Source organism: Poecilia reticulata, chromosome 19 (assembly GCF_904066995.2).
Source record: "Poecilia reticulata chromosome 19, P_reticulata-male-v2, whole genome shotgun sequence".
Lineage (NCBI taxonomy): Eukaryota > Metazoa > Chordata > Actinopteri > Cyprinodontiformes > Poeciliidae > Poecilia > Poecilia reticulata.
In genome coordinates this window covers 15,368,956-15,392,635 of record NC_088848.1, presented here as the reverse complement: position 1 = coordinate 15,392,635, position 23,680 = coordinate 15,368,956, and the positions used below count along the sequence as shown (strand labels likewise).

At 43.5% G+C, this 23,680-nt stretch overlaps 1 protein-coding gene across 1 annotated transcript in view; it reads right to left on the bottom strand.

The window, feature by feature from the left end:
• Positions 1–43: 43 nt before the first annotated feature.
• srcap (Snf2-related CREBBP activator protein) overlaps positions 44–23,680 on the bottom strand; it is a 40,199-nt gene continuing 16,562 nt past the window's right edge. The window contains exons 9-33 of the mRNA XM_008437456.3: positions 22,232–22,322; positions 22,002–22,091; positions 21,393–21,566; positions 21,040–21,263; positions 20,347–20,524; positions 20,108–20,244; positions 19,231–19,400; positions 17,275–17,604; positions 16,899–17,085; positions 16,636–16,805; positions 15,797–15,948; positions 15,476–15,691; positions 15,142–15,306; positions 13,995–14,150; positions 13,565–13,909; positions 12,292–12,461; positions 11,723–12,027; positions 11,439–11,641; positions 10,345–10,514; positions 9,957–10,153; positions 9,657–9,771; positions 9,450–9,575; positions 9,183–9,359; positions 9,014–9,097; positions 44–5,274 (exon numbers count right to left, since the gene is read on the bottom strand). Coding sequence (XP_008435678.2) covers positions 1,171–5,274; positions 9,014–9,097; positions 9,183–9,359; positions 9,450–9,575; positions 9,657–9,771; positions 9,957–10,153; positions 10,345–10,514; positions 11,439–11,641; positions 11,723–12,027; positions 12,292–12,461; positions 13,565–13,909; positions 13,995–14,150; positions 15,142–15,306; positions 15,476–15,691; positions 15,797–15,948; positions 16,636–16,805; positions 16,899–17,085; positions 17,275–17,604; positions 19,231–19,400; positions 20,108–20,244; positions 20,347–20,524; positions 21,040–21,263; positions 21,393–21,566; positions 22,002–22,091; positions 22,232–22,322 — 8,436 coding nt within the window. The 3' untranslated portion in view covers positions 44–1,170. The remainder of the gene's footprint in view (positions 5,275–9,013; positions 9,098–9,182; positions 9,360–9,449; positions 9,576–9,656; positions 9,772–9,956; positions 10,154–10,344; positions 10,515–11,438; positions 11,642–11,722; positions 12,028–12,291; positions 12,462–13,564; positions 13,910–13,994; positions 14,151–15,141; positions 15,307–15,475; positions 15,692–15,796; positions 15,949–16,635; positions 16,806–16,898; positions 17,086–17,274; positions 17,605–19,230; positions 19,401–20,107; positions 20,245–20,346; positions 20,525–21,039; positions 21,264–21,392; positions 21,567–22,001; positions 22,092–22,231; positions 22,323–23,680) is intronic.

The following is a 23,680-nucleotide window of genomic DNA, read 5'->3' as shown; positions in this document are numbered from 1 at the left end:
TTTTTTTTCTTTAATCATCCTCACCAAAAACTCACAAAAGCAGCAATTTTTGGTCTTTTTATTCAACTGCAATTGTCTTAATCTTCAAGTAAAACAAGGTGGAATAACAAGGGATCAAAGGAATGCAACAAACAAAGACGAACCAAAAGTAAGACCATCACCAGGAATCACCCGTTCCCGACAGATATCAAAATTAAATTTTACCGTCATCTGGAGCTGTACCGCTCATTTTATTCACATATATTTCCTCTTACATGAACGGAGTGATGTCAGGGTGATAAGAAACCTGTTAGCGCTGATGATGATGATCATATGTTTCGAGTATTTTTTTTTTAACGAGAAGCTGGAGCGCTCCACGCCAGGAGCTTCAACAAGGCGGTCTGAGGTCGGGAAACCATCAGGCCCAACAGGCACTCTTCACAAAAACACTTACCCCCTTTATTCAGTATAAATACAAGACTTTAGCGTTAACTGTTCAATCAGTACATTTTTCAAACTGTAGATACACACTGCAAGATACTAAGGACCGATTAACCCAGTTCATGTGAAACACCAAAACGTGCTGAAAAAGCCACATTATCTTCTCTTAATGTGCAAATTAATCCAATGAACAGAACTGACTGGGTGGGGGGTAACATGGGGTAGTGAGGGGGTTATCCAGCGCTCTGACAGACCTGCTCTCTTCCTAACACCCTGGAAGAAATCATAAAAATATGCATAACTTATCAAAAGAAAGAGTTGGTGGAAGTTGCAGAAGCAGTTGTTCTCAAACCTCCAAGTTACAATAAACGGGTCACTTCAGGGTGTAAATAAATGTTGGACAAATTAATTTCTATGTGAAACCCCCCCCAACAGAGGGCGCTGTAAAGTCCCACCTCTGACTTCCAGTCTTCAATAATTACAGTACTTTAAGTGTTTAACCTTGCACCTTTCGTCCCTGGAGGTGAATTAATCCGCTGCACCTCCTCCGTCGTCAGTCCAGCATCCCTGCGCCTCCCCCCTCTCCAGCAGGCACCACCCGGAAGTGAGGGGGGACCGGGTCGGTTCAGAAAGGGAGGCAGGGAGGCGTCTGCTTCGTGCAGCACGCGCTCCCTGCACAGCAGCCCTAGAGATTGTGACATGCTCTCGTTTCTGCTTGTAACTCTTTTTTGTAAATCTTTGGCACTCTGGTCATGTCTTGTTGCGTTGTTGATTGGAGGAGGAGCGGGTGCTCGCGGCCGGAGAGCGCGCCTGCACCGCTGCGAGCGCGGCGACGCTCCGCAGCACCCTGTCCGGCATCCCCTCTGCTCCCGGGCTGCTCGTTACCTCCTGGCACTTCCTGCTGTCCTTCCGCCTCTCCCTCCTGTCACTGTCCCGCTCGCTGCCCGAGGACGCGGCCCGGGAGCCTCTGCGCTCCGTGTTCTGGGAGCTGATGCTGCGGGTGCGCTGGCTGCTGTTGCTGCTGCTGCGGCTCCGGCTGCTCCGCCCGCCGCATTCGCCCTCGCAGTCGCTGCTCATGCTGCTGCAGGCGCTGTGGCCTTCGCCTTCCTTCCCTCTCGACAACTTCTTGCCGTCCTTCTCTTCGGGTTTGGGCCTCTTGTACTCCACCTCCAGCGGCGGAACCAGCTGACCGGGACACTGCCTGGTGGAGCGGGAAGCGGGGCGGCTCGCCTGATCTGGCGATGAAAGTTTGCCGCTTTTGTTCTTGTTGTTATTCGGATTCACGGAGTTACTTTGAGGAGAGGCCGGGACTTTAGGCTTTTGGTTTTTGTCGGAAGTGGAAGCAGCAGCTTTGGCTGCTGAATCTTTCCGCGGCGTGTGACCAGGAGTGTCCACTCTGCCTTTCATGGCCAGAAGCTTGGCAGCCGCATTCAGGGCTGAGCAGCGCTTCCCTAAAACCTCCGGCTCGGGCGGCAACAAGGGGGCGCTGTTTGTCTGTGCTTTGCTATCCTGTGGCGGCTGAGGTTCCGTGGACTTCTTGGTCATCCTGACAGAAGAAGTGTCGCTTCCTGACTCCCCCCCAGTGGATGCGGTGGCATTGTTTGATGCGTTTTTGTCAGAGCTGTGTGTATTTTTCACGCCCTTACTCTCCTTGTTGCCCACTTCCTTCTCCTCATCCTGAAGGCGGCGCTTGGCGGATCGGGTAAGTCGGGTCCTGCTCTCACTGCTGTCAGAGTCGGAGGAGGAAGAGGAAGACCCAGACCGTCTCCTGCGAGAAGCAGCCGTCACGCCTTCATTCTTAGTCTCTTCTTCATCTTCCTCCTTTTCGTCCGGCCCTCCCTCAGATGCGTCTGTTCGCCTCTTCTTGCCAGGATGTCTGTTCTCGTAGGTCTTCTTGTGGTGAGCGTGTCTAGTGAGGGTCGATGAAGAGCTCCCAGACGATGGAGAAGAGGAACGCACCGATTCCTGGCTGCTCTCACGGCTGATGGATCTCTTCTTCTTGGAAAGTTTCTGATCTTCAGCAGCTTCCTGCTCCGCTTCTTTCCCATCTCTATCTTTCAGAGGAGCAGCTTTTGGTTCCTCTTTTTCCTTTCCTGGGTCAGAGGAAGTTTCCATCTTTCTCCTCTTAGGCGGTGGTGTACAGCTCTTCTCCTCCTTACAGGACTCTGCTTCATCCTTCATAGCATCTGCAACTATTTCTACTTCATAGTCTAGTTTAGTCTCCCTAGAAACTATTATTGTAGCTGATTTCTCAGCGGTTGGGTCCGTCTGGAGAGGTGTCTCAGTGGGAGTCTCTTCAAAAGCATCGGTGGATGCGGACGGTTCTTCCACTGGGGAAATGGCTGCAGCGGTTTGGGTCGTGGAAACCGAAGGAGATGAATCAGAGGTGGCAGCTGATATTTGGACTGCTTCCATGGCTGTAGAGGTTGATGTGGATCTAATCTCTGAAGGACTTTCTGATGATGAGATTTCCATCATTCTCTCAGCTGCTGCTGCAGTGGTAGAGGACGTTGCACTGACTTCCTCTATTGAAGGTAAACAAGTTTCTGCAAACGTGTTCGTCTCAGCAGACGTTGCGTCAGAGGTATCTTCAGGGTTTGGCTCGGCAGATGCTTCTGTAGAACTTTCATGTTCTGGCGCTACCCGAGCCTCTGAAGTCGGTTCAGTCAGTGGTGGTGTGGAAACTGACTGGATCAGGGCTGCAGTCTCTTCAGTCTTTGGTGACGGAGTATCGTCTTCAGCAGACGGAGTAACTGTTGCAGGAGACTCATCAGACATGTTTGAGTTTGGTGAGGTTCTTTGCTCGGTTTCTTCTGGAATTGTGCCGTTTGATTGGTTGGCCTGAGGCATTTGCGCTGCACCTGGAAGTGTTTCTGAAGTCGCCTTTGCAACCTCCTGACCTCCATGTGGAGTCGAGGTAACAGCTGGTTCTGGAGGTGCAGCAGAGTCCTCCTGTGGAGCAGAAATTGTAGTTGTGTGCGAGTCATCTGTTGTGTTGACACTTTCTGTTTTATCAGGCTCCAATGAAGGTTCAAGTGTTTGGACTGTTGCGGCAGATAGAGGGCTAGCGTTTGAAGCTGCATCATCTGCAGGGGATCTAGGAGAGTCCGGTTCTGTTGGTTCCAAAGGTGCAGGGACAGGGGAAGAGGTTGGTTCTGAAGCAACTGTAGAAACAACAATGGTTGGAGATCCTGCCAAGACTGATGGAGGTGAGGTGGGACTTGTGGCCTCCGGGGCGGAAACTAGAGTTGATGGGAGGAGACTCTGAACTGGAGTTGATGTGGCAGGAGAAGCAGGAACTGTTGCTGGTTCGGCTGGTACCTGAATCGGAGGAGAATCAAATATGGATGTTTCAACTTTATTTTCATCAGAGGGCTGTGCTGAATTTGAAGTCTCTGTTGGTGTTTCGTTGGCTCTGGTGGACTCAGACACTGTTGTAACTGTGTTGGGAACAACTGTGGTTGGGGAGGCCGAGGGGACTCTGCTTTCGGTTTGTGGTACACTGGAGCTTTGCACTTCACAAACAGAATCTGAAATGACTGTGGAGTCTTTACGGGGACGACCCCTCCTCCGTTTTGGGGACAGAGGGGGGCTCTTGTCCTCGCTAGGGGAGGAAGGCGAGGGAGTCACTCTGGTTTCAGGTTCAGGTAGAGCAGTGGGGATCTTGGGGGGCCGACCTCTCTTTCTTTTACAAGGCGTCCCAAGGCAGTTGATGCTGGACTCTGTCTCAGATTTCTTGGTCTGGGGCGCTCCTCTTCCTCGACCCTGAAGCTGCTGCTGTTCACCCAGCTGAGCAGCCATGCGGGATTCGGTCTCCAGTCTGCGTCGCACAGGAAGGTTCCGCAGCACTGGCATGTCAGGAGAAAGGTGCGGTGGGGAGTATGGAGGGTAACCTCTGACAGGCTGAGGGTGGACAGTCAGACTTTGGCTGGAGTCGGTCTCCTGGGGGGATCTGTCCACAGTGAGTTTAGTCTTTTCATTGGGGCTCTGGGAAATGTTGTCCTTGCTTTGCTCGTCGGTAAATCCAGTGTGGTGTTCCTGCACTGCCACCTCCTCTGAGGAGACTCCAGCTTCGCTTCCTCTCCTTCTCCTCCTTCGCGGCTCCTTCTCCTCCACCACCGTGACGAGCCTTCCTGGAAGTTTCCGCAAGACTTTAGCTAATGGGGAATCGTCCACCAGGCCCCGGAGCACCTCGCCATCTGCCGACTGGCGCTTGCGAGGCGATCTGGAGCTTGTGGAGGGAGGAGACATGTGCCCATCATCATCTTTGGTCAGATGTTCTGCTCCAAAGCTGGAGTCTAATGAAGACTCAGACATTCTCCTTTCTTTCTCGTCTTCCTTATCCTCTCTGGCTGCTTTGGAGCTTTTGGAATCGGACTCTCCGGCACCCTGCTGCTTCCCTCCAGGAGGAGAGCTCGTAGAAGGGGAAGGCAATAGACTGGGATGGGAACGGCTGGGCTGAATCCTCGTTTTCACAGTCTGGTGATCTCTGGCGGGAGACGAGCCTTTGAAAGACTTGGAGTCTTGAAGCCTGGTGGATGTGGACGTTTTGACGGGGGTGGTGTCTTTGGCAGCTCCTCGTCCTCTCACACCGCTACGGAGTCTTTCAGGCACTTCTCTCGGCGGTTCAAGTTCGGTTTCAGGCGAAGCTCCGCGAAGTCGACCGCTGGTCCGCGTGGAGGTCAGGGTCTTGTCCTTGGGTTTGCGTCCGCGGCGAGCAGGAGCTTGCTGAGCAGGTTCAGTAGAAACAGGCGTTGACATGAAGTCATCGTCATCTTCATCTGATGTAGGGTGGAGCATTAGTCCCTCCTCCTTGGCTTGGTCCAGACCCTTCCTGGCAGCTTCCACCTGCTCCTAAAACACAAGAGAAGAATTCACCGTTTAGTTTTTGATTTCAGTAAATGTTCAGAATAAATTAATTTCTTAAGTTATTTTGATCCAATTCTTTTATATGAATGCAAACATTTAAAATACAGATAAACTATATCATCATTAGGAAGTAATTTATTTTAGTTATTCAATTCAAAAAGTCAAGCTTGAACATATTATATGGAGAATGATGTATTTACAATGTTTATTTCTGGTGCCATAATTATAGACTTTGATAAAAGTATTGCTTTAGCCTCAGATAGCACAAGATGGTAATTAAACGTTGAATTATAATCAGAATGGTTGATTTTTGGTTGAGGTCAACATAATTAACGGTGGATCAACCATCAAACAATCATCCAGCTCTAGCCAAGAACCCAATGTTGAAAATGTGTCATTGAATCAATGTTGTTTTATGGTTGAAATCTAATGAATGAAATGCCAATGTCTGATACATACTTTAAAATTTCTGTACATTTTCTTACTATCTGTGCATATTGTGTTGAAACAAAAACATCTACAACTTACTACAAGGAGTGGAGCAGTCCACATCCATTATTTACATGAGTGGGATGTCCCAACCACACAGTCACTTTGCTGCTGGCTTGTTTGCAAAAGATGTTAGTTCAATGTTGAATTATGATCCCAAAGGTTGAATTTATGGTTAAGGTTGATGACTGATGGTGGATCAACCATCAAACCATCAATTCTAGCCAATTAACTAATGTTGAAAATATGTCATTGAATCAATGTTGTTTTCTGGTCAAATTCTAATAGTTAAAAAGCCAGCGTCTAATCCAGCGTTTTTCATCACTGGTCCTCCAAGCACACTGACCTGCAAGTTTTAGGCATGTCCATAATTAGGCACACATGATTTTAATTGATGGCTGATTGACAGGGTTTTGCTGAACTGAAAACATGCAAGTCATCTTGCCTTGAGGACCAGTGTCTAATCAATTTTGAATCCAAGTATACCGTTTGTTGCACCCCTCCTCACCTCCTCCTCATCCCCTCCTACACCCCCCTCCCCTCCAAACCTTCCCCACTTTTCATTCCCTCCCCCCTTCACCCGTCTCCTCCCAACCTCCCCCTCTTTACACCCCCCTTCCCTTCCCTATCCCCTCCTTCAGCTCTGGGTCAAAACATTTTATTACTAGGTGGGGGGTTAATCATGTTTCAAATTAAGCACTATATGTAGAGAATAGTGGGTTGTGATTCCTTTCTGTACAATTTCCTACTTGTCTATAAATATTATTACTGACTGTGCATAATGTGTTGACACAAAAACATCTACAAGGAGTGGAACGGTCCGCCTCCCCGTTTACCCTAGTGGTTTGCCCCAACCAGCCACTTTGCTGCTGGCTTGTGTGCAACCGGCTTCTGAACTGAATTCCACTTTGAGCACTTTTATGGCAAGTTTTTCAATATTACTTTGATCTTAAAAGTGTTTATTGAAAAATAACTGCATTGTTTTGTGCCTATATTAATCTTGGTTATTTTGGTGCAAACCAGATATTCTTAATAATTGAGGTCACGTCTCCTTTTGTATTATTTTCATCCTACCCACCACTCTAGGCCTAAGTATGAAATCCTGTGAGATTTTGTGGGATTTGAGTTTTTAAAAATAGGATGGGGCCTATTGTTTGGTCTGGGAGAGCATGCGGTGGACAAGGAAGTGTAAGGCTGGCTGCTGCAGATGGACTTTAAATAATTTCAAATCACTTGTTTTAAATTTTTTATTAGGATGTGCTTCGGGACATGCTTAGATGCGCCTCTATACCAAAACAGCTGATTCAGATAATTGCATAATCTCTTCTGCAGCCATCAAGAACTGCAGAAGGCTGTTAATCACCCAAAGATTCAATCCAGGTGTGGCAGAAGGAAAACACCTGAAACATGTAAGGCAGGTGAAACACTGATCTAAACCTGCTAACGACTGATTCAGTCTGATTCTTGATAATTGGTTAAACAGAACTGGACTATTGCTACTTGTGCTGGGTCTTTATCAGCATATTGACATTTTTGAATGAATTTAATTATTAACTTGTTGGAAATGTTTGTGGTTAATGGAAGATTGAACCAGTTATTTGATGGAAGTTTATCCTGAATAAATTGTAAATTTTCCAACTACAGTACAAATCACCTTTTGCGCTATTTTTCTGTCTCTGGTGTGTTAAATGAACCCTGATCCTCCCAGAGTTATCTTTAGGTTTTCTGATAAACACCCCTTTATTTTAAATATTGATTCCCTCATTTTAACATGAATGCAGTATCATAAATGCTACACTATACTGCAGCTTGATGGGTAAATGTAATTGTATGACAACTAACATTAAGATAAATAGATGAATATTCATTAGCATGTCCTTATTAATTTAACGGTTTGTTTGTTCTCAGACCTATAACCAGTACACCATTTAATATTTCAATGTCTTTCAGAACTTTTCAAATGTTTATCATCTTTCTAACTGGTGCCTTCCTCACCCTTTGTTTTTTAGCTGTTGCTCTGCAGTTTGACCCAAAGCTGACTGTCGTGGACTATAGCATATCTGTCAAGTAGTGGCTTCATTATGTGCCAGAATGGGAGGAAGGCATCACAAGGAACCAAAGTGATTCTAACAAAAGTCAAACTGGGTTTAGCCCAACTTGTACTGGTTCCCTGGTTCATATAGTACAAAGCTTAAGCTCATGGACTCTGTTCTGACAGTCAAAAAGGAGTCAAATGTTTAAAGATCCATCTCTCTTTTCTTAAATAAAATGTTATATCAATGCCATTTTGTCATTTTTAACCTTTTGTACACACATTTTTGGGAATATGTTAATGTAAGAATTTTGAACAACATACCCATGATACCCATCATCTGCCAATAAAATGGTGTGTTTAACACCAGCGAAGAAACTTTTAGCGGTATGTTATGATGTAGACCTATCAGACGAAAAGATGTACATAAATCCTTAGCTTTCATTCAATATAAAATCAACCCAAATATGCATGCAGATCCACGTTCAAATGATGGTTGAATAAACATTGATATAATCAGTTACGGTTGAAACGCTAAAGTTGAGTCAACATGTAAATCACTGACCACTTTCAATTCCATTTCAATGTAGATTCAATGTCTCTGCCTGACATTGTTTCAATGTTGTTTCACTCATATTGTGCTATCAGATGCGCAATTTTCAGCATGCTCAGCCCTGACAGAAAACTTGGATCTTTTTCTGCTCAGTGAATTTTCCACACCTACGCCTCATCGGAGTGCAGTTCTCTCTGAGCGAAGACTTCAGCTGAAGTATTTCAAGTATCAGTGTTTAAAAGTGAAGTCAGAGGAAGCAGAGAGATGGAAGAAGCTCTTGTCTACAACATGTTAACCTGTGTTTACTCTTTATTCAGTGTAAAAATGAGACATTTGTTGATCAGAAAACAGGATTTTTATAGCTGGTTGCTCATAATTATTTCTGGAGTTGCACCAGCCAAATTCTCGCTGCAGCTCCAGTTCATCAAAAATCTCTCAGCAATGATCAGTTAAAGTTAAGAGCAGATGGCTGATTAAATATTAAGAAAATGTTTATTAATCAGCCACTAAAAACATAAAATTCACATATTTGTCTTGAGCGAGTGTAGAACTCGGAGGGAAAACAAATCTGCTTCTCATCTTATCCAGATATTTTCCCTCCAACAATTCTTCAGTAAAACACGACGAGAGAATTTAGAGTGAGAAGTTACTTCTGCTTGCTTCAGCTCCTCCTTGCAGACGTCTTCCAAAGAAGCTTCCAGGAAGTTCATGGCGTAGCGTTCAATGGGAGTGAGCTGCAGACAGGCAGGAGAGATGTGAGCGGACAGCCGAACAGAACCGGATCAACATCTGGAAACCCAGAACCGCTTCATCAGTCACCTGTTCCACTAGAGCAGCGATTTCCTGTTCGGCTTTGGACAGCTCCTCCACTTCTTCCTGCTCTCCTCCGTCGTCCAAGGGGATGTTCTCGTTGAACTCTGCCAGCTCGGCCACCTGCTCCGCTTTGGCCTGCGAAGCCGCCACGATGTCCTCCTCATCCTCGGCTCGGCACAGCGCCTAGACCGATCGTAAAGCAATGGGATGTGTTGAGCAGCGACGAGATGAGGACCTAAGGTATTGCTGGGAGACGATGGGATAAAAGCTCACCTGTTCCAGGATGGTGGTGCTCTGTTTGTTGACACCCTCCTCTTCCTCAGCCTGAGGGACGGACAGCTCCACAGCCACCTCCCTCTTCTCCCCATCGTTGACATCAAACAGCTCCCTGATGGTTTGCTGAAAGAAAGGAATCATTTAGCTGATTACAGACTTTCATTTTTCATCAACACCTTCTCAAACATGGATGGATGTTGGTACCTCTTTGAAGAAGGCAGTAGTGAAGTTTCCTCCCTCGATCGCCATATCTCCCAGCATCCTCTTCTGGTTGGCTTTCTTTAAAATGTTTTCCTCTACCGTTCGCTCACTGATTAGTCTGAAAAAGCAGAAAAATTAAAACTGTTGGAAAAACAATTTGGGTAACATTAACATGAATTTGTTCAGCAGTTAAATCGTACAGGACAACTATGACTTAAAAGTTAAATTATCAGTCTTTTTTTTTTTTGTTAATTCAGGCTTTTTGTGGACAAACAGATTTAATTAATCAGTTAAATGCACCACCTGTAGATGTGGACGTCTCGGGTCTGGCCGATTCTGTGGCAGCGGTCTTGCGCCTGAGCGTCCATGGTGGGATTCCAGTCGCTGTCGTAGAAAACTACAGTATCAGCCCCGGTCAGATTGACCCCAACGCCCCCGCTGCGGGTTGACAAAATGAAGCAGAAGATGCGTCGGTCTGCGTTGAAGCGCTCCATGAGGGCCTGCAGAAGAAGGCGTGAGAAACGGTGACAATCAGACATGTCAAAATGCCACATTTACTCATGTAGCAGATATAAAAACGGCTAATGAAAGTGCTTCCAAGAACTGTTTAGCGTTTCATTGTCACTCAGTCTTCTTTTCAGAACAATATTTCAGTCATTAGCAGGAGTTTAAATGGAAACATTTGCCAAACCTGTCTCTGCTCCACGCGGGTGCTGCCGTCCAGACGGAGGTAAATGTGTCCGTGGTAGTTGAGGAACTGCTCGAGGACGTCCAACATGCGCGTCATCTGAGTGAAGATCAGCACTCGGTGGCCTCCAGACTTCAGCTTTCGCAGCAGAGTGTGCAGAGTCTGAAGCTTACCTGCATGCAGAGGACACACGTTAGAGAAAACAGAACCTAGGAGAATACCAAAGTGCTGTTTGGACCAAGGTGTGATCCTGAACATAATATGAAAGATGAATGGGTGACTGTTTGTCCATGAGGTAAAATATCCTATTGGTGCTTTTAAGAAGGAACTTAAGACCCTTTTTTTTTGTAAAACATTTTTGGCCTGCCATGTTTTGATGTTTATGATGCTTTTACCGTTTTTTACTACAGAGAAAAGTGCTATATAAATACAATTTACGTACTGTGTGAACTCTCTATGCTACAAAGAAAAGCCAGCTGCATTTATGCGGCGCTCGAGTGCTTTGAACAACACTTTTTGAAAAACACGTTTTAGATCTGTTAAGATTTTGGCGAATTGTTTTGTCTACAGAAATTATACTGAACAGTAGTCTATCATTTAAATCTAGGGATCAGAAAAATGTTATTTAATATTAATGAACTAAATACTAAAAAATTCTATTAAAAAGATTCATCTAAAAAGAAAAGTTAGTGAGACCTCTATGGCATAGTTTTATCTCTACTAAAGACATTCTTTTACACCAAAAGATATTTGTTTTTACAGCTGTTTTTGTCTATTAGCAACATCATTGTTAGCGTTTTTATTTAATTTGGATTTTAGCTTGTAAAGCAAAAGTGGTGGAAATGTGCTACATGAACTTATATAGACAAGTCAGTGCAGCAATAAACATTTGAAAAGAAAGGTTGATTTGATTCTTGGACTCTGATTAACATATTTCAACATATTGTTTACCCGTCTCTACAAATAAAAATCCTGCAATGATTTAGATATACAACATGTGGAAAACTGTGGATAAGCTGCAAAGACCAACGATTCAGATGGCCGTTAGACTCGCCTCTCCCCCACTCTTTACGGAAAGCACTCCTTCTGGAACTCACCGCAGTCGTACTGTATGAGCCTCAGGTCAGGAAACTGAGTCCTCATGTTGCAATGGATGCGGTGGAGGCTGCGGGTTAATGGAGCGACCTGACCTGCCAGCGTGGAGGCGAACACCGCCTGCTTGTGGCTCAGAGATGGAGGAGGATGGCAGCAGTGCATGGAGATCAGAGGAGCCTCCACAGGAGGGATCACAAACACAAACCTAAACGTAGAGAAAAAAGGAAAGCATTAACAAACAAATCTCCCTGCTTTATTAGCTTTATATGCATCTGTTAATGTCTACCTGTCGATTATATGGCTGAGGAGCTCCACCCTTTGATCAGGGGTGTGAATGGCTTCTCTTAACGCAGGGCTCTGGAACCAGCGGTCCTGCTGCTGCGTGAGCAGACAGCTGCTGTGGCCCGAGCGGCTCCACTCCCCCTCCGCCTTCAGAGCCGCCGGTGACGGATGAGGGCCGGGGAGGAACGTCAGAAAGTCTAAAACCTCACGGCCGAACACCGGCGTCGCCCCACAGTGGCGCTCATTGACTCGGAAGATGAAGTCAAGCCGACTGTCTCTCTGCCGTTTCATCTCATCAGTCAACCATGACTGTTAAACCACAGAAAGTCATATGATCGTGAGCAGGAATGTCAAAAAAAAAAAAACATGATCCTAGAGCAGAATCAGACTGCAGTCTGATAAATGACCCAAATGAGGTGCACCCACAGGAATCTAACATGCCATCAGGAGGTATTTCTTTCACATGCATGCTTTATTTTTGCAGAAATCAAGACTAGAAACAAAGACAATCTACAGAGCATCAGATTGTAGTTCTGGAGTAAGATTGAATTTAAAGATATAGAAGCCGCTCACCACATGGAAAGGAGAGCGTAGAGGCGGGCGGGGTGCCCTCCTGCGTGGGGGGTTGGTCTTCGCACTCCCACTGAGCTTCGACTTTACCGGAGGTTGGTTGCTGCTACTGCTGTCTCGAGGTGCTGCTGAGGGGTTGGCCACAGAAGGTGATGCAGCAACCACGGTTGGAGCTACGGATAGGATGGAGAAGAAGGCAGAGAAACACTTAATCTATGGCTAATAACCTAGAAAATACAAACTCTACTTCTGTGAATCTTTGGAACGTCACACAGGATTCGTACGATTTTCCCGCAGCAAAATTCAGGAACTTTTCAAGCATTTTTAGGGGAAGTTTTCAAACTTTTCCAGCAGCAGACATTGTGTTTTAAAACAACACAAATGAACTAAAAACAAATCTGTCTTAATTCACTTTTATATTATATAAATTTATTACTGCTACTATTAATCTTGTGATAGTATTCTAGGCAAACTAAAATATATCAAAATGTTGTTTTGAAAGGTATCCCTCACACACCTTATGCACCTGAAAAATCCTCTAGTTTCACTGACGATGTTTAATCTATAAAATATAAGCCAACATTTTATTTGAAGTCATTGGGCCATTAGGAATAATTCATATTCATTACACTAAAACAACCCAAACAAATGGTGTTAAGGTTAATTACCTTCCTGCACAAAGAAAGTTACAAAAAATATATATATATAAATAAAAAATAAAAACTATCAGTTTAAGTTTTCTAGGATTTAGCAGATAGAAATAACTCTGGTAAACCTAAAACAACAAACGTTTAATCTGATTTAACTTCAGACAGTTAGAATTTTTTTTTGTCTTTTTATTATCTTTAAATATGTAACTTAAATGACGTTTTCCAAATTAAGACTTTAAATCAATCATTACTTTAAATCAAAACATTGATGTAACAAAACATCAATGTTTTGTTACATCGATGTAACAAAACGATGTAACGATTTGTTACATCGATTTGTTACATCGCTGCTCAAACTGTGCAGTTTGACTATCAAGTACTTTCAAGGACTTTATATAGAAATCCAGCAGTTTCCAAGTGTTGAAAACATTTAATTTGAAATTCAGGCATTTTAAGGGCCTGCAAGCAACCTGCTCACTGTTCTGGCAACATCAAACAAGGCAGGCTGACAGATTAAGTACAAAACTGCAACAGGCTTGCTGGGAAGGGAACATCTGCAGGAAATGTGGATCCAGGGAAGCTTGCAGCAGCTCAGGAAAACAGATCTTCTTAGCATGTTGTCTCACCTGGCTGCTCTATGCTGCAGGGGGGCGGCTGCACTACTTTGAGGACTGGCCGGGGGGGTTGGGGCTGGTTTGGGGTGGAGCTCGGAGGTCTGAGGGGGGCTATAGTGTAGTGAGCCGTAGCGGGGCCGGGACCAGGTCCAGGGGCGCGTGGGGCAATCTGCAGGAGAGCCGTGCTCCGGACAGGGGCGGTGTTGGTGTGAGGGTGCAGGGAAGGGGGCGGAGCCTGGGGAGCAAGACGTGGGGAAGGGGCAACTGCCAGTGTGGGCACAGGCCCACCCTCCTTGCCTGCTGCCTGGCGCACAACAATCTTCACGACTCCAGGGCTGCTCACCGTGGTGGAGGGCACTGAAAAGAAACGGGGAGAATTCCCAACTTCAGGACCAACTTCTACGTCTTGGGTTAAATTAACAGGAGATCAAAGGTGAAATACCTTGGGGTGAGGCGTTGTGCGGCAGCTTGTTTGCTGCGGGATTAGCGACAGGCGTGTTTGCGGCGTGTGTGGCCGTTGTGGTCTGGACAGTGAGCTGTGCAGGCTGACTGATGAGGTGATGCTGCACGCCGCTGGACACCAGGTGCATCACGTTACCTGGAGAGGAAACGGGGGAAGGGGAAAATCCAAATGACAGAATCAAACCCCCTGGTTGCTACACAGCTTACAATTCGGAAATTCAGACTGCTCAAGACTAATGTCAGAAATAACCTATTTTAATGTTCAAGTACAAACATTGAAGAAGTTTTTGTTTTATTTTATTTTTTCTATGTGCAGCATGAACCAACTTTTCAACTTTGACATTTTCAAGACTCTATTCTCGTTTGCTCAATTAACTGTCCAGCTAATTTTAATTATTTAGACAAATTAAAACCCAACTTTAGCCAAAATACAGCATCTTTCTCATAACATCATGCTAGTCTCTCTTAACAGTAATGTTTTCTGATCATTCTGTTCATATGAAGCCTCTTCCAGCTGAATTCTGTCACTAGACGCAATTAATCTCCATAAGAATAAACATGGAAGTCAACATTTCTGAACATCTGGAGGAAATGTGCAGATGCATCCGGTGCAGCAGAAACCTACCAATGTCCAGATAAAGCCATGACTGCGTGAGGTCCATCACCATCATGGTGGGTTTGGGGAAGATGGTTTAACCATTTTTTGTTTTCTCATCATTAATTTCTCCTGTGTCAGATTAGTCTATCCATTAACGGGTTGATGTAATGAAGCTATATTAAGCATATTTCTCCCTATAATTTTTAGCTAACTATCAGATTTTCAGTTTGTTTTTCTAATACAAACCCTAAAAATGTATAATTCTTTCTTTTTTTTAGTGCAGCATACAGCTTAGTGCGTAAACCGATTATTCACTATGAGTGAAATGAGTTATTTAAATAAGTCAGTTGTTACACATGGTTTAGTGTCAGTTTGATCCAAGGATCTCAATAAATCTAATTTTAAACACCTGAGAGATGTTTCCATCATTCGTAGCAAACACTAAATCTGCTCTCACTCCAGGTTTAACTACTGCAGATCGAGATCCTCCATGACATCATTTAAACTGTGTAGTTGTGCAAATGACAACCTTGAACTGGGCGTGGGCCGGCTGCTGGGACCTGGTGGATCTGCGCTCCAGATAGGGTCAGTTTGTTGCCTTGAAGCTGGAAGGTGACGGGTTTGCTGCCCTGGCTCGACGACACGGGTCGTCCTGCCAACGAGGCCAGCTGTGCGATGCTCACCACCTCACCGGCTGGGAAAGAAAGAAAAACAAGACTAATGTTGGCTTATTCTTTTAGTTGAAAGCAGAGATTTCAGCTGCTGCCCGGAAATCAATGTTTTATTTACTAGCTGATAATAAATGTGAGTTTTAAAGAGAGAGATAACCCCTCAAGCACTTCCCCTAAAGTTAACACACTCACATGGCAACCTTGCTTGCATATCAGGGCTGAGTAAAACCCTCTGCGGCATGATGCTGCTGGGAGCCGGACTGGGATGGGCCGGTATACTGGCTGCACTGGGCGCACCTGGAGGTCGTACGGTCAGTATCGGCTTCGGGGCGCTGGATCTCACTGCGGTTTGAGGAGCGGGATGAATCGGAGGGCGAGGCGGAGCTGTGGGCGCCACTGAACACACCACTGGAAGACACGGATAAGAAACTGTGAGCATGCGAATTTAAAAATAAACTAACAAGATTTACAAAGACTTATTTTTTTAAATGTTTTTCTTTTCTTTGCACCGACCTTGCTGAACAACAGGAGCAGGAACAGGAGCCAGAGCGGCTTCAGAGACGGGAGAAGGTTTGGGGGTCTGGGCTGCAGGTGGAACGGAGCAGGTGGGTTTGTTCATCAGCAGAATGGGTCGATTATCTCCTTTAGGAGGCGGCTGGAACATCCTAAAATAACACCACAACGATCATTCAGAAAAACACTCGTTAACAGGAACTCAGCAGAAGAAGGTTTAGAGAGTTTTAGTCGATTAGAAAACGACGACAAAAGACCAGATTGTGACCAAGACTATATTTTATTTTAAACTAAAATGTGTTCTCAAAATTAACACTGCTCAGAACCAACTTCATGAAGGACTGCCTCTGAAAGCTCTCTCTAAAAGTTTAATAAGTTTATTTGTGCAGCACGTTTCAAAAACAAGAAGACCCGAGTGATCTGAAGTGTCGATACAACAAAAAATTCTTTATGTATTTTGGTGCCAAGTTGTTCAGTAATTTATAGACTAACATAAATATTTTTAAAGTCTCTTTTCTGAGCCAGTGGAAGGACTTTAAAATGTTTCTGACTCACCATGTCAGAAAACAGAAAATACCGAATACGAATTATTCACGTCATCACCGTCATTATTTATAGAATGCCTGGCGGCAACATATAATAAAATGTTTATTAATAAATCCATCTGACGAACTGGCCAAGTTTAGTCTCTTTCTTTGAAGAACTACTGGATACTTTTCTTCAATAAACCCCTGGTTTGTTCACAGTTCTGTTTCTCTTCCATGTTCATACATAACTTGCATATCTCTCCTATTCTGCATTTGTCTAAAAATAATAATAATCTTGGCTGCGGCATGTACCTGTTGACCTTCATGCGGACCGGTTTGGGTCTCGGCGGTGGTTCAGGGAACTCTGTAATCTCCTGTATAAGCTGGCGGCTGACTCTGTGGCGCGGCAGGAAGACGTCCGCCTGGTAACGGGTGACATGGTGCTCCAAATCGACAAGATCAAATGCAGAAAGGTCGCAGCGCTGGAAAGGTAAAACAGAATAATTTTTTCCCATCCTTTCACAGCTCATTTGAGCAGCAAATAAAAGTTTTGTCGCGCATCCATCCATGCAAACCTTCAGAGGAGAAACCTCCAGAGCTTCCTGCACCAGGGAGGCAGTGCGGAAGACGATGGGCTGCGTGATGAAGGGCGACTGGATGGGTCGAGGGTCAAACAAGTTGGGGTGGTTGCACACTTTGCGGAGCTGCATGAGGATGTTGATGACAGACATGAAGTGACCGCTGGCCAGTGTTTCCCGCGTCCTGTGAATCAGAGAGAGAGAAGGCTGGAGGTTCATTTTCCAGGAGGAAAACTAGTCAGAGGTGAGATCATTTCACTCTAAAATTAAGCACTACTTTGTATTAGTGGATCACAAAAAACCTGTGAAAAAAGTTCACGCGGTGTGAGTATTTTAAGACACTAAATATTTTTCTGATCCTTCAGGAACTCACGAGGCCTGTGCCATGAAGTCGTCATAGAGAAACCTCTGCCGTTTGGAGAGGCGGCAGCGAACCACGTGCTCGTATTTCTTCGGCATCTGCTTCTCGACGTCGGCCTTGATCCTCCTGAGCAGGAACGGCCTCAGCACCTTGTGAAGCCTCTTGACCAGGCCCTCGTTGTACTCCTGGCTGCCCTCGATCATTCCCGTCAGCGGGTTGGAGAACCACTCCTTGAACTCCCGGTGGGACTGGAAGACGTGAGGCATGAGGAAGTGCATGAGCGACCAGAGCTCCATCAGGCTGTTCTGCAGGGGAGTTCCCGTCAGCAGCAGCCGGCGGTGGCTGCGATGGAGAGATTGGTAGAAGCGAGGTCAGGATAAAAACTCAGCCAGCAAACATGAAAACGGTTAAATCTAGCAAGTCTGGGCAGTTGGTAACTCAAAATCCCCTTATTCAGACTCCAGGGGAGAGCAAGACTTTCAGCAGATAATAGGAAGGCTGAACAATGTACAGCAAAGTAGATCTGTTCTAATCTTTTTACCTTTCAACCTCTGTGTCATTTAACAGGAAATGCCAACGGCCCTTTGGAAATCTCACTTGTGCGATTTGTTTAGAATTTAGACATTTTCTTTACACGTTACATTAAAATAGTTCCAGTAAATAACAGCGCTTAAAAGAAATTACTCTTAATCCTAATTCTGGATGCTTGGAAAAGAAAATATACATTTTCAAAGTTCTTACATCTTACATTATAAGTGGTCAAAAATTGTTCATTTTTTATCAGCAGCACAAATTCTGATTGATGCATTTTTACTTTTGTGTGTTATGGACCTTTGAAAAAAAAAGAAAAGAAAAAAAAAGCTCAATCAGCAGGTCAGACCGCAAAGAAAAATAGAAATTCAGGAAAATCCACATTGGTACATCTCTATTTTACTGAACAACAAAAAATCTCCTCTCTTTTGGTAATTTTAGCTGGAATATAGTCCAGCAGCCTGAGTCCAACTTTTCCTTCTGCTTCATATATCTTTACAGACGATTCTCCAGTGACATAATGCACATTGGCAGACCTCCAGCCAAACGTTTCATAATGAAAATTAGCTGAAAATAATTATTTTTTACACATCTTTGCAGCCCGGACAGAGTTGGTCCACATTCCCACGGTAAAAAGTTCAACAGTTCCATTATTCATTTCACCCACTAAAGCTATGACAAAAATATTCCATTTTTTATAAGACACAAAGGCTTAATTTGAATGACAACAATGATAGTCAGTTTGACAATGAATACAAAAAAAATCAAAAATATTGATTATTTATTCTACATGTAATAAATCAGACATTCCTTCAATATTTTCTATTTGTAAGTGATTTCAATTCATATAAACTCGAATCAAAGCAGCGGCACACTTTCGTCTCATGTAGAAAAGCTTTGCTTTAACCTAACCTTTACGCTGCAAGTGTACATTTTGCTTCTATTCATTTTAAGCCACCAGAGGGCAGCGTCAGACACAGATAGAAACCTGTGACAAATGAACTTCAACCTGAGCAGTCCAGCTCAACTTTCAGCTGAATGATTAAGAGTCAGGACGGATCACAGTGTGACGGGACGCAAAAGGCTCTGATGTCTTTCTGCAGACATGCCTGGATTTTGGAAGTACTCATGAAATGAGCTGTAAAAATATCATATTACCAGGAAGAACAGAAAAAGAAAACACCAGAATGTCAGCAGTTTTGACTCAATAGTATTACTCTTGCAATTAAAAAACTGCAGTAAAAGAGTCGATTCACAACAGTCACCTTATAGACAAAAGAATGGGCCTAAAAGAGACTGGCTCATTACAATAATTGGAGCCACTTAATGTTTAGAACAATAACAGATCTGATATACGAGTAGCGCTCTTTTATGATAGCAATAATAGAGGTGAAATATTCCAAACACACCAAGCGAGGTTCGACAGGCTCTACAGACCTGTTGAAGTTCAGCAGACTCTGCCAACGCTGGGACTTAAAGTTCTTGATATTCTGAGCCTCGTCGAGGATCAGATAACGCCAGGACTTTCGCCTGAAGGCCTGGTGATCTTGCAGCACCAGCTTGTACGACGTGATGCAGACGTGGAAAGCGTTGGGTTTTGTCCAGCCCTGTGAAAAGAATTGGAGAATAAAAAGTGAGCTGTTCTCATTTTTCACTGGCAAGGTTCTAAAATAAAAAAAATAAAATCTCTGAACAGTTGTCCCTTTTTGTTATGGCAGATTTAAGGATAAATATAAGTAAAAGCAGCTAAAAAATGGAATGTAAAATAATTTATTTAAAAATTAGACATCTGATATCAGCCTTTTAACTACTGAGAAGATAATGAACTCAAGCAGTGTAGGTTTTAAAACAAGAGGCTTTAAAAGGACCAACACAAAGTAGTGCATATTAAAAAGAAGGATGTGTGGTTTTCAAAGATCTACGGCAAGAAATTGTATTCAGTCTCTCTAAACTACAAAACTGTTCCTCGCGAGCCACCATTTTGATATTTTTAATCATACAATCCAACAATCATAATTTGAATCCTCCTTCAGAATTATGCACTATTTTGTGTTTGCCACATTGAAATTCCAGTAAGATATATCGATGTCTGTGGCTGTAATGCAACAAAACTATGAAATGAACAATTGACACAAAAACTTTCCAAAAGTTGTGTATTGGTCGCTGCTGCCTCGTGGTATTATAAGGGAGTAACCTAGGCTACCATTCTGCTTCATGCTCTCAATATTTCAACCCCACGTCAGACATGATGCCGCCACGCGCCCGATAAAAGAAAAAAGCCGCAGACAAACCCAATAAAGCAGAGAAACATCACCTGTCTCTTCAGCTTCCTCTCCTTCTGGCTTCCAAAGTAGGTGAGGATCTTAAACCCTGGACACCAGCGCTTCAGCTCCATCTCCCAGTTCAGCATCACACTGGTGGGGACAATGATGAGGTGGGGACCCCAGTTCCCTAAAGAAGAAAAAAAAACTGGTTTACAGAAAGTCCAAGCACATGTACATGGAGAGGGATTTTAAAAACAGGCTTGAAGAATAAATAAATACGGGCCGTTACCTTTTTCACAGGCCAGATGGGCCAACAGAGCGATGGTCTGGATGGTTTTCCCCAGGCCCATTTCATCAGCCAGAATCCCATTGAGCTTCTTCTCGTACATGGTGACCAACCAGTCCAGTCCGATGTGTTGGTATTCCCGCAGTGTTCCATGAAGGAGGAATGGGATGGGGGTCTTTACCTGTAGAAGGGAAAAATATGAGAAAGCAATGATCCAGATGTGAACTGGGTTAGAACGAAGATGCACAGAAAAACAGACTGGTGACCAGAATCGGACCATTTTCTGATTATCCAGCCTTGATAGGTTTAAAATCATAGTCTAAGGAAGAACTATTATTTAAAAATAATGTACTTTCTACAACATGTCAGGGGTTTATTGGGCTTCAAGAGAGAATATGACTTTCAGCAGATAACAGGAAGGATTTATGTAATAAAGCTACATATTGTTTACGCTTTAAGGCTTTCAACTTGAAGAATATTGTGGATTTGGAAATGTTACACAAGCGTAATTAAATACTGCCTGCAGCCAAAAGGCATGAAAAACGAATTATATTAAATACTGTTTTTATTTTTTATCCTATTTTAGGTCTTAAAGGAGACTTTGGAATCCAGTCAAATTGATAGCCAACCTACAGAAATGATGATTGGTGCATCTCTAGATTAGAAGACCGAGTAGTGGATGTTACAGCAACCAACCTTGGTTGTAGCCAGAGTGTAGCCTTTGGGCTGCAGGCTCTCCGCCGTCGCAGCAATGTGGCTGATCTCTTTCTTTGGCCGCGAGCTGGAGGAAGGCGGGCTGTGGTCTCCCTCCTTCAGCAAAAGCTCCATCCCTTCATCTCCAAACTCATCCTCCTCCTCCTCTTCGTCACTCTCCTCTACATCTTTCTCCGAGTCGTCATTTGCGCTGTCTCCAGGGGAGTCTGAAAGAAGTGCATCAGAAAGATACAACAAATTAATGACTGAAAGTTTTTCAAACTTTCAAATTAGTAAAAAAAAAAAAAAGAAGAAAAGCTAATAAATAATTCCTGATTCTCAGGGAGTGCTGATACCCGAAGATGACGTATTGCTTTCCACATCACTCTCATCTTCCTCGTTCTCCACCTCCTCATCCCCAGACACCTCCGAATCGGAGCTGGCTTTGGAGGCAGAAGCAGAAGGAGCCTCAAAGTCAGAAGCGTACGCTCCTTTGTACTTCTCCAGAAGCTCTTCCAGACTCATGTCGCCTGGAAGAGAACCAGAAACAAGTCGGGTTGGAGCTATTCGTTCTTCTACACAACGAGACCTGGAATAAAGTACCTTAGAAAAGAAATTTTATTTTTCCTTAAGCCTTCTCTCAATTTGTTAAAATTACAAATGCAGAGTTTTATGCACTGATTGTGTTTATCACACAAAATCCCAAATGTATTGCGTAGTTAAAAATAAAAACACAGCTTTCAATATTTATCACAAAATGTAAAAGAATAAAGGTATGGATCCATTTGCAAAACACTAAAATTGTAAATAATTTTGATGTAAACACCACATGAAGCAGCTAGGAAGAGTTATCTAGGTCATGATGAAGGTAATTGATAAAAAAAAAGAAAATATATATATATACATCAGCTGTAAAGCAGGCTAAATTGGTGGGAAAGTATGAAGGAGGGAAAAAAACAACCTACCTTCTTTGGCCAGGTCATCAAGTTCTTCAGCATGGTTGACATTTCCTTCTACTTTCTCCTGAGCTGCTATGGTGTCTTCTTCATCCTCAGCTGAAAACAGGAGGTGAAACATCATTATTATTATTTATTTGTTTTCTACAGAAAAGCTTTGGTATTATTTCTCCTCATCTAAAGTGTAGAAAATACACAAAAAGTGGTTGTAGTCTTGCACCATCTTAAATTAATCTTACCATCCTCCTCATTGGCAGTGAATTCTCCATCTTCATCCTCCTCCGCCGATAAAGAAGATTCGTTTGAGCATTCTTCCTCTGAGCCAGATTCCTAAGTTTTCCAAAGAAACGGTGATTACTTAGCAAAACAAAAAAAAAAATAACAAAAAAAACACAAAACTGGCACAAACTTCCTGTATATTCAGCTGCAGCTGCTATGTGGTTAAACTGAGCCATTTAAAAAGTCATACCTCACACGCAAAGTTGTAGAAAAGTTCAAAGTTGTAAAACTTCAGAGATGTAATCCTAAAGGGTTTATGAGCATGTCTATTACACTTCAATATGTTCAGGTCTGTTTGTATAATAAAACCCAGACAGAATAAAGGCGTCGTTAACTCAACATATTCCTCTCAGAACTTCATGCTCAGTCAGGTGGAGCTCCAAATGGAGAGCAAAAAGCAGAGGAAGAGGCTCACATGTTTTAACAAAAGATAATCAAAAGGCATCAAACATGACTAGAAAAGGTTTTTCTAACAGTTAGGCTCACTGCCCTTTCATCCAAACAAGAAGCTCGTTCTTGGTTGGCTCTTATTTGAAAATCTTGCATTCGACTAAAGCTGCCTGTTTTCATACTGAAACAACTTTGCTTGAATTTTTGAAGCCATCATCATAATGCCCTTGAAGAAGCTTCCTAAAGCATGCTGTTGGGATAGAGAGTATGACTGTTTGTTACTAGCTAAAATTTAGCTCATTATTATGACAGTTTGTGAAACTGCTATGAAAGATGGTGATGTTACAGAAAAATGGTGATAAAAATCAGGTCTTTCAAATTGGAAGGCCTCTATGCCATCACCCTAATCTCAAATCAGAAGAAACATGTTGGTAAAATTACTTTAAACTTTAAGTCAATCAGGAGTGTGAATAATATTGAATCTAACTGCACACTCAATTAATTTAACATCATTCAAACTTTTAAAGTTGCATTTTTCAGCATCTACATTATTTCACTCAACTGTTCAAGTCAGGTGACCAAGACACTCGCACTTCGACTCCCACTTTAAGTCTGATGCTCCTAACTCATGGTCTGATCTGAACAAGTCTTTCTGAAGGAGGAGAAATATCTGGTTGCCTCTTATTTTAACAATTGGGATCATCTATTGGTTATTCCAGCTATAAAGCTCTTTCTGAGCTTCACAGTTATGATGTGAAAGGAGGAGAATAAACATGCAAATTTACAGAGCTCAATTTCTCGTGCAGACACTAAAACGTCCAACTTGCAAGAGCTCCACTGCATGCTTTGTAACTCTCAGAGCACAATCTAATTGAGTGGTCATTAGGCGCCCCGCTGTGGAACTGTTGTGCAGCTGAAATAAGACATTTTACAACAGGAGCAAACAGCTACCAAAGCAAATAAAACTTCACACTTACACCTCGGCCAGCATATGCCGTTTTCCTTCACCAGTAAGATCC